Genomic DNA, 10,515 nt, shown 5'->3' on the forward strand with positions numbered 1-10,515 from the left:
TAAAACCTAAGTTTGCAAGTTTTAATGAAAACTATTAAATGAAAGCTATAACGAAAAATATTTGAGTTGAAGACAGGGAGACGGAGTGTGACTGAGTTTTGTTGTTTATCAATAGCTAACACTTATGTAGCACTTTAAGGCTGACACAATGCTTTATAAATATCATCTCCTTTTATCCTCACAATCTTGGGAGATACATGCCATCATTATCTCCGTTTTTCAAAAAAAGGAACCAGGGCAGATAACACTTAAATGACTTTCCCATGGTCACAGAGTGTCTGAGACTAGATTTGAACTCAAGCAGCTACATGGTGCAATGGATACAGCATGGAGCCTAGAATCAGGAAGACCTGAGATCAAGACATAGATATACAGAACTCAGATATTTACTAGTTCTGTGACCCTGGGCAAGTCACTTAACCTCTGTCTACCTCAGTTTTTCATCTGTAAAATGGGGATCATAACATTACCTACCTCACTGGGTTGTTGTAAGGATCAAATGAGATACTAACTGTAAAGTACTTAGAACAGTTCCTGGTACATACTGCTATATAAATGTTAGCCATGAGGACAAGGTCTTCCTGATTCTAGGTCCATTGCTGTATCCACTGTGCTATCTAGCCTTATTACTTGTATGACCTTGGACAAGTCACTTAGTCTTTTGGGGTCTCAGTTTCCTCCTCTGTAAAGTGAGGAAGATAGACTCGATGACCTTAAATGTCCCTTCCACATCTCAATCTTATAGTGCAATGTGTTTTGTTTTGAATTCCACTGGAAAATAATAGGAGCATAAGACTTAGACCTGGGAGGGACTTTAGAAATCATCTCTCTACTTTCTTTCCAGATGAGAAAACTCGGTCCCAGAGAAATTACATAACTCCATTCTTTCATCTCCAACATGGCTCCATTCTCTCTCCCTAAATTTATACTTGATAGAAAATCATAAAAATGAATGACTAAAGATTTATAAATTTTATAACAATATTTTAGTGGGAAAAAAAGAATTCCCAATCTCATCTAATGCTGGATTTCCTCTTTGTCTTGCTAGTTCGCATTGACTTTAGAGTACTTTACTAGCAGATGAAGTATCTGATACTGTACTTTTGAATATCTGCATCAAAAGTAGGTGACTGCAGGCCCAGGTAAGTGTTTTAGTGGAGTAGAAGTTCTGATTTATATATTTCATTTGAACAGGAGTGGATCCAGGATACTGAAAACGTGACCAGCCCATCTAAAGAGGAACATTTGGAGCCGGAGTGTGTTGTTGAGGAGGGGCTGATAGAGGAACTTGCCAAGAAGGAGGCCAAAGACAAAGAGGGGAATGCCTTTCGGGAATATCCACAGTTGAATGAAAACAATCTGAGCTCTAACCAAATCTCTTGTGTCCCACCTCAAGGCAGTGCCACTATTTGCCTGGGTGATCTTAAGTTTGTAATGAATGATAATATGTATGTTGTATTATGATGCTGCAGGACACACAAATAGGAGATGGGGTCTAGGCCAGAATCAGCCTACTACGTTTTTGGAATTGATGGCAGTAATGATAATAGCTACCATCTGTGGAGTGCTTTAAAATCTGCAAAACACTCTGCAAATATCGCATTTTATACACACAACAACCCTGGGAGAGAAGAGCTATTATTATCCCTGTTTTATAGTTGGGGGAACTGAGGCAGACAGAGGCTAAATGACTTGTTCAGGGTCACACAACCACTAAGTGTGTGAGGCTGGATTCTAACTAGGGTCATCTTCTTGATTCTAAGTCCTGTACTCTATGCACAATGCCAGCTAGCTGGCTATGGACACAGATGGGGTTGTTTCTAGGACCTCCCAAACTCACAAATCTGCCATGAATTTAACAACTATTCAGTAAGAAATCTTAGACTAAATCACATCCATTTTTGTTTTAATTATAGCATCCCTGCACATGTACATACAGCAACTCATCATCCTTAATGTCTAAGCTTTGCAACTCATAAATGTAGACACATTTCAATCTGAGTGCTTATTAAGGCACAGATTTATTTTATTTAGAATACTTAGAATAATTAATTTGAAATGCTTATCATATTTTTTCCTAATTCTACATTTGTTCTTTGTATGCTTTTCATTTAACTTGCAGTGAGAAAATACCAGTACAGATGGCTAATAAAGAAACACATGTAAAAGGGCTTTCAAATTTCTAGAATAAAATGACAGAATTATAGGGGAAAGAACAGTGGAAAGGCAGTTGGGCAATGGAGTTCTAGCGCTCTCTCTGACACTATAGCTTTATGTCTTTGGCCAAATTTTCTCTTTCGGCTTCTTCTCCTTAGTTGCAACATGCTGAGGCTGGGCTAGAAAATCTCTAAAATTCCTTTAAGTTCTAAGTCATAGAAAATCTTTAAAGTCAACTGTAGCTCCAAAATGATTTGGTGCAGTGAAACAATTCTTGCACTGATTTTGGATATAACGCTAGGGGCGACACAGCAAAATATGACAAAATTTGACAAAGCCTCAAGTCCCCACAGTGGGATAGGCAAACAAAACAAAAAAAGATTTTCCAAGCTTAACACAACTAACTGAATCAATTAACAGACTGACTTCACAAAAATATAACATTTCCTTGTGAGGGAAAACCCCAAACAAACCCCTTTGCGTAGCAAACTGTTTCAGTGTTTGTATTATACTTGTAATAGTCTCTTGATGTGTCTGGTCCTTGATTTTACTTGATGGAGTTTTCAGTTGTTAAATAAAAGGGAAGAAAAATTACCAGAAGTGTTATCTTTGAGAGTAAAGTTCTAAGGGCTTGATTTCCGTGTTGATAGTGGAGGGGATTTTTGTACTGTAAGTTTTTCTAGAGTTTGAGGACCATCGGGTGTTTTAGATGATTGAGATTGTAAATTCAGTAGGTGGGAACTAGGTTGAATTGTACATTCTCAAAACAGTTGAGAAAAAGTTGTAAATTTTCATATTTCTGTCTGCATTTGGAAGAACGGAAGCAGTAACAGGGAGAACACACAATGCTATTTTCTGAGGTTATTAAAGTCTCAAAATGTCCCTGGTAAGGATTGAAATTAGACAGGAATGGCAAAACAAGTGAAGGTATAAGAAGACTACAAACTAGGTCACATGACCTGGCATTTGGCCACCTTCTGAAATGAGTGTTGGGATCTATTCACCTGCCTTAGTACAGTGCTGTTACTGCATCAAATCAGATGAGAGAATTTCAGGCAGGAAACCAGAGAGAAGAGGACAATGGTGGGAGTGATGGGGTATAGGCTCTGGGAGCCCCCTTGAACTCTCCTGGAATCTTCCCACTTGATCTGGCACTTCCCTGAAAGGTCAAAAGTCTTTAGTTATCACTGTGCCCCAATCTCTGTTAAGCCTGATCCATCATTGTCTGAGCAGAACAGAGGTCTGTATATGTTTGTGGATCTGACCAAGGCCTTTGATACTATTAGCTGTGAGTGCTTATGGAGAATTATGTCAAAATTTAGTTGTCTGGAGAAGTTCATCAGTGTTATACTTCAATTTCATGGATGGCATGCTTGCCTGGGTTCTGGACAGTGGACAGTGCTCTGATGCCATCCCAGTCACCAATGGAGTGAAGCAGGGCTGTGTGCTTACTTCCATGCTTTTTAGCAAGATTTTTTTCAGCCATGTTGTCAAATGCTTTCAATGACGATGAATACAGTATCGAGGTCAGTACTGATGGTGAATTCTTCAATTTGAAAAGGCTAAAAGCCAAGACCAAAGTAGAGGAAGTGTTGGTGCATGATTTTCTGTTTGCAGAGTGCACTCAATGCAGCCTCTAAAGCTGAGATGCAATAAAGTATGGATTGGTTCTCTGCTGCCTGTGCTAATTTTGGTCTAAAAATTAACATCAAGAAAATAAAGGTTCTCCATCAGCCACTACTACACCATCCATATGTGGAACAGTTACAGCAAATGGAAAACTTTTGAATGCTGTGGATAAGTTAACTTACCTTGGTAATGTACTTTCCAGGGATGTACACATTGATAATGAGATTGACACACGCATTGCCAAAGCTAGCTCAGTGTTTGGGAAGCTCTGAAGCAAAGTATGAGAAAGAAGAGGTATTAGACTGACTACCAAACTGGAGGTGTATAGAGCTGTTGTGCTGACCTCATTGTTGTATGCCTGTGAAACCTGAACAGTCTACCAGCACCATGCCAGGAAACTGAATCACTTCCATTTGAATTGTCTTAGGAAGATTCTGAAGATCACCTGGCAAGATAGCATACCAGACACTGAGATCCTTACTCGAACTGAACTGCCAAGCATTCAAACTATGCTTCAGAGAGTGCAATTATGATGGGTTGGCCACATTGTTCAAATGCAATACATTTACTTGCCAAAAAGACTATTTTATGGAGAACTCTGATGGGGCAGCTGATTACATAGTGGTCAGAAGAGGTGATATTGATGAGGTTCAGATTCTAGGAACTTCCTTGAGCTCCCCTGGAATTTCCTCACTTAACCTGGCTTTTCATGCTCAAATTGTGCTTTCTGTTTCTCCTCACAGAATATGACCTTTCATACTCAAATTGATCTCTTCCTGTATCTCCTCACAGAATCTGGCCTTTCATACACAGATCTGTGATCATTGTCTGTTATCCCTTGATTGCCCTACCTGCTTCCCACCCAAACCCTCCATTGTCTATCTCCTGATAGCCTCCAGGTGTTTCCAGTCTTTGACCCTCCTTGGACTTCTCAAGACCCTTCCTAAACCCCTCCTCCCATCACCCTGGACTACCAGACCCCCCCCCCCCCCCCCCCCCCCCCCCCCCCCCCCGCCAGATCCCTCCTATACTCTTTTCTGTATTTAAGTCCCACCTTGCCTCCATGAAGGTGCTCAGATGCAATCCAGCTCAGACTCTGTCTAGCTGGGATTATGTCTGGCCCGCTTGTGAATACAAGCATTACAAAAGCTTAGGCTCCTTTAAGAGGCAACCCAATTAGGCGAATCCTTAATAAACTTTGTTTTCTTTGGCTTTAAGAAGGCTTGAGTCGAATTCATTCGAGCACAACCTGGACTGTCAGTATTTTGGGGTTCCCCTCACCATTAACCTCATCAATATGAGGACACTCTCAAGGTCTCTCTCAAGAACTTTGGAATTGATTGTGTCATGTGGGAGACACTGGCACAGAACTGCTTAGCATGACATGCCCACATCAGAGAAGGTGTTGTGCTCTATGAGCAACGCAAAATTGAAACACCTCAAAGTAAATGCAGGATGGGCAATTTTGGAATATCCATCCCAAATGTTCATGAAGACTATCTGTGCCCAATCTGTGGTAGAGCATTCCAAACTCATATTGGTCTGATCAGTCATAGTCAGACACACTGAAACTTGACTTTATCATAGTGATGCCATTTTGGTGCTCTTCCAGAATGAAGGACAACCACCAACCAACCAACTTCAGGATTGCCTCTGGCTACTTCCCACCCCTGATCCTATCAAAATTCCTTGGTTCTTGGGGTCCAACCTCTAGTTACCCCAGTCTACAGATCAGTCCCATCAAAATCCTCCCTAGACCCCTCCGCCAGTCACTCCAGACTACTTGACCACCCCTAGATCCCTCTCACAGTCTTTCTGTATATAAGATCCATCTTGCCTCCATAAAGGTGCTCAGATTCAATGTAGCTCAGATTCTTTTTTTTTTTTTTATTTAAAGCCAAAGAAAACAAAGTTTATTAAGGATTCGCCAAATTGGGTTGCCTCTTAAGGAGCCTAAGCATTTGTAACGCTTGTATTCACAAGCAGGCCAGACACAATCCCAACTAGACAGAGTCTGAGCTGGATTGCATCTGAGCACCTTCATGGAGGCAAGGTGGGACTTAAATACAGAAAAGAGTATAGGAAGGAGTTGGGGAGTGGTGGTCTGGTAGTCCAAGGTGATGGGAGGAGGGGTTTAGGAAGGGTCTTGAGGAGAAGTCCAAGGAGGGAATCCAAGGAGGGTCAAAGGCTGGAAACAGCTGGAGGCTATCAGGAGATATCAGACAATGGAGGGTTTGGGTGGGAAGCAGATGGGGCAATCAAGAGATAACAGACAATGGTCACAGATTTGAGTATGAAAAGCCAGGTTCTGTGGAGAGATACAATGGGAGCTCAAGAAGTTCCCAGAGTCTGAACCTCATCATTCCCCCCTCAAACAGATTGAACCCAAATTCTTTTGGGGTAAAGGGCGAAGGTCTCAGTTTCTGAAACTTCTTCCTCCTGGCAAGGGGCGTAGAGCTGTCCCTGCCTCTATGGGTCCTGTTCAAGGGGTCAGACTTCAGAATCTGGGTGGTGTCAGGTCCAGTGGGCTGGAGACCTTGGATTCAGACGGAGGTTGGTATGCAGCTTGGGCTGTCATCTGGAAGTTGATGGCTTGCACTCTAGAAAAGACAAACCTGGCAAGGAGGTTAGGCAAACACACACTAAGCAGGTACAAAAGGAGTATAAAGAAAAGACAATTTCCCAGGCATAAAAAGATAATTTCTCTGGAGAGAATTAAAGATGACTGCATCAAGGACAAAACATAGAAGGGCATGTTTCATAGGGGAGTTTTTTCCAGTCAGATATCCCCTTTCTTTCCAGATTGCTCCACAGGCTTGTAAAATAAGGAAAGCATATTTTGAGTAAATAAAAACATCAACTGGCCTGGGGTCAGGTCCTAAGGAGTGGGTTAAGACTCCCAAAGCCTGTCCTCTCCTTTCATCAACATACAGAATGAAAGGTTTTCCCAGATTGGGTAGGTCTAGTGATGGGGTGGTGGTCAAATTAATTTTCAGAGTCTCAAAAACTTTAGCCTGGTCTGAGTCAGTGCCCTGAGTAGGGTCATAAAGGAGTTTTGCAATAAAACCAAAATTAGGGATTCAGAGTCTACAAAATCCAGTCATTTCTAAAAACACTTGAACTTGCTTCTTACTGTCTGGACCAGGGATAGACAGGATTGTCCTTTTTCTCTCAAAGGTTAAGGAGAGAGAGGTGGGTGTGAGTTCATGGCCCAGATACCTTATGGACTGGCATGCTATCTGGACTTTGTTCAAAGAGACCCTATAGCCTCGAATGCCAAAGAAATTAAGGGCTTCTGTGGCAGCAGCCAAAGAACCCGCCTGGGTAGGGCTACAAATAAGAATATCATGCACATACTGAATTAAGCTACAGCCTGCTAGTTTCAGGTGCCTTAAATCCCTTCCCAAAGCCTGACCAAATAAATGAGGGTTATCTTGAAAGCTCTGGGGCAAAACTGTCTGTGTTAGCTTATATGGACTTGATTCCCCAGGAAAAGTACATTCAAAAGCAAAAACATATTCTCCATTAGGCTTTTTTGTGGGAAGGGTTGCAGTGTTGCATGGAGATAGACAAGGGACAAAGATTCTATGCTTAAGGAATTTTTCAATTAAAGGTTGTAGTCCTTCCCAGGTCTCAGGCTTAATCAGATACTGGCTGAGATGGGGGAGCACTTTAGCGTCTGTGAGACTAACAATGGCTGGGGTGGGAGAAGTAGCTCTCTCTGGAATTCCAGGATCCCAAATATTTGGCCTGACTGTCTCCCACACTCTCAAGCAAACCGGGGAAGATGTAGTGAACAGAGGCAAAAGGGAGATGGGAGGTTTAACTAGAGAAAATTGACTTCCCAATTTCACCATCAGGTCCCTTCCCAACAAGAGGGCAAGGTCAGAGGAGGGCATAAGGAAGGAGTGTTTAAACAACATATTCACAAGTAGGCTGGGGAAGGGGTATGTCTGGAGACATTCCTTAATTTCCCCTTCAATGCCTATGACCCAAGGGGTCAGGGGATGGGTAGGGCCAGAGTGACTGGTTAAAGCAGAGAATTTAGCCATGTTAAAGTGGGTAACCTTACCTTCAGCCTTTGTTTTTGCCCAGGGCTTGGTGAGAGAGGTGGAGAAAGTGGGAGCACTGCCAGCACCCAGGCTTTTCCGATGTTCCACGTCTTGAGAAGACTGGAGAACAGGGTACTGGGGGGCAGCTTCACTACTTTTCCCACCTGGGGGACAATCTTTCCTCCAATGTCCCTCCTGGTCACATGGGCATGGTTCCACAGGCGTTGGTTCCTGGGGCTCCCTCTGGGGGGGAGCCCTGGAGGGGCACTCCTTGGACCAGTGACCCTCCTTGTGGCAACGAAAGTAGGTTTCCCCACTGCCCAAGTAGCCAGCCTTCCTCCAAGGGGGTGCCCTGGAGGGGTGCTCCCTGGGTCTTTTCCTGGCCAAGGCAGCAGCCAAGAACTGAGCATGCTCCCTGGTCCTGGCCCTTCTCCTTAGTTCTCTTTCCTCTGCTACAACGAGGTCTCTGTTGTTAAAGACTCCAAAGGCCATCTCCAGTAACTGGGTCTGAGGTGTTTGGGGTCCCATTGCCAATTTCTGCAGTTTCCTCCTAATATCTGGGGCAGACTGATTAATAAAATACATAAATTCGTGTATTTTTTAACGGACTCTATCAGCCTGCCTTGGAAAAGGGCATGGTTTTCCCTGTTCTCCCTGAGTAATCTCTCTAATTTTTTGAAAATTTACTTGTTTTTGAAATGCAGTTTTTAGGCCTTCTAACAGGCAAATTACCATAAAGTCTTTCTTTTCCCTGTCCTCACTCTTTTGATAGTCCCATCTGGGGTCACTCGTGGGAACAGCAGCAGTTCCTGGGGGGTATTTTATGGGATTATTGCTAGCCATATGATCCCCAAACTTTTGGGCATGTTCCCAAATTCTCCTCTTCTCCTCAATGGTACAACAGACAAAGAAAAGAATATGCAGATCCTTCCAAGAAAGTTCAAATTGTAGGGATATGTCCCTAAAACCCTCAGTAAACGTAGTGGGGTCGTTGTCCCACTGGGTGGGGTAGGTCCTTCTTTCAAGGGAAACAGCCCTGACAGCCCAGTGGGGACAGGGGCTTGTGGAGGAGGATAGGAAGTCCCACCTTTTGTGAGGGAGGGGCTGGGGAATGCCTGCTGAACTGGATTAGGCTGCAGGGCCAGGGGATCTGGCTGGCAAGGGGAAAGATCTGCTGGTACCTGAGGAAGAGTAGGGATCAAAGGAGGAGATGCCCCAGAGAATGCCAGGGGAGCGGGGCCTAAGGCGTGAGTGAATATTGCCCCAGCAAGAGGGGCTGCAGAGGGAGGCACCGCAGCAAACCCAGTGGCTGGGAACTGATCAGAGGTTACCAAGATGGGGGGAGGCACGGGGGGAGATACAGGATAGGCCATTGAGTCAGGAATTGGGGGGGGGTTGGGGTAAAGGAAAGGTTGGGGTAGAGGTGGCTGAGGGAGAGGTGGAAGGACTCAGGGGCAGTGGGGGAGCAGTGGGATGTTGGGGAGCTGGAGGAGGGCTCAGGAGGGATTGGGGAGGGGGAAGGGGTTGGGATGGCAGTAACGGAGGTAGAGAAGGAGGTGAGGTCGAGACCCTAGAAGCCATAAACAGGGTTTCATCCAAAACATCCAGTTCACCCCCATTTCCCTTTTGTGGGATGGCTCTAGCTACAAGTATCTTACAATCTGTTCTGAGAGTGGGGTCCTGAGAGAGTTCAATAAAGGCCCTTATGTAAGGTATTTCTGTCCATTTTCCCTTTTGGAGGCAATATAATTGTAATTGTAAAAGGGTATTACATTGTAAAGTCCCAAACATGGGCCACACTTCATTGTCCTTCAGGTGATACTGAGGCCAAAGTGTGTTGTACAAGAATACCAACTTTTTCTTTTTAAGGTCTTTAGAGAAGTTAAATTTTTTCCAGTTTTGTAAAAGACAGTCCAAAGGTAAATTCCTTGGAATTGATGAATTTTGACCCATTTTTTTTCTTTTTGCGGCTGGAAGTCCCCCCCCCCCCCCCCCCCACTTAAAGGAGAACATGGAAGTAAGCCTTGAGAGAAAAACAAGAGGACAAAAATAATCGAATTTTTCCTGATTTCCTTGCGCCCAGGAAATCCAGAGAATTGGGCACCCACTTAACTGACATTTCTCTAACCTTCTAGAGCCCAGAAAGTTCAGAGAATTGTGCTTTGGAGGGTATGCCCAGGTCCACGGCCTCAAACACAGCCACTGGACGGACAACCTGAGTCTCTAACTCTCTAGCACCCAGAAAGTTCAGAGACTTAGGCACACACTGAAAAGTAACCAAGTTTTCCCCGATTTCCTTACGCCCAGGAAATCCAGAGAATTCCCAGGTCCACTGCCTAATCAATGGACCAACAACCTGAGTCTCTAACTCTCTGGGGCCCAGAAAGTTCAGAGACTTTCCCTGATACTGGGACCTGAAGCCAGGTCTGAAAAACCGCTTCCAAGGTGCTTGGAGAGCAAGTAGGGGATAGAGAGAGGGGGAGGCTTACATACCTTCCAGTCTGAGCAGAAGAACTTGAGATTAGCAGTTTTCCCGGTCAGGGAACCATAAATGAAGAGGTTGAGGGGTGATGGTGGACCCCAAAATACTGACAGTCCAGGTCGTGCTCTAATGAATTCTACTCAAGCCTTCTTAAAGCCAAAGAAAACAAAGTTTATTAAGGATTTGCCAAATTGG

At 43.9% G+C, this 10,515-nt stretch overlaps 1 protein-coding gene across 1 annotated transcript in view; it reads left to right on the forward strand.

The window, feature by feature from the left end:
* The window catches only part of CRLF2 (cytokine receptor like factor 2), a 41,637-nt gene extending 38,886 nt beyond the window's left edge, over positions 1-2,751 (forward strand). The window contains exon 8 of the mRNA XM_072614506.1: positions 1,195-2,751. Coding sequence (XP_072470607.1) covers positions 1,195-1,464 — 270 coding nt within the window. The 3' untranslated portion in view covers positions 1,465-2,751. The remainder of the gene's footprint in view (positions 1-1,194) is intronic.
* Positions 2,752-10,515: the final 7,764 nt, after the last annotated feature.

Source organism: Notamacropus eugenii, chromosome 5 (assembly GCF_028372415.1).
Source record: "Notamacropus eugenii isolate mMacEug1 chromosome 5, mMacEug1.pri_v2, whole genome shotgun sequence".
NCBI classification, from domain to species: domain Eukaryota; kingdom Metazoa; phylum Chordata; class Mammalia; order Diprotodontia; family Macropodidae; genus Notamacropus; species Notamacropus eugenii.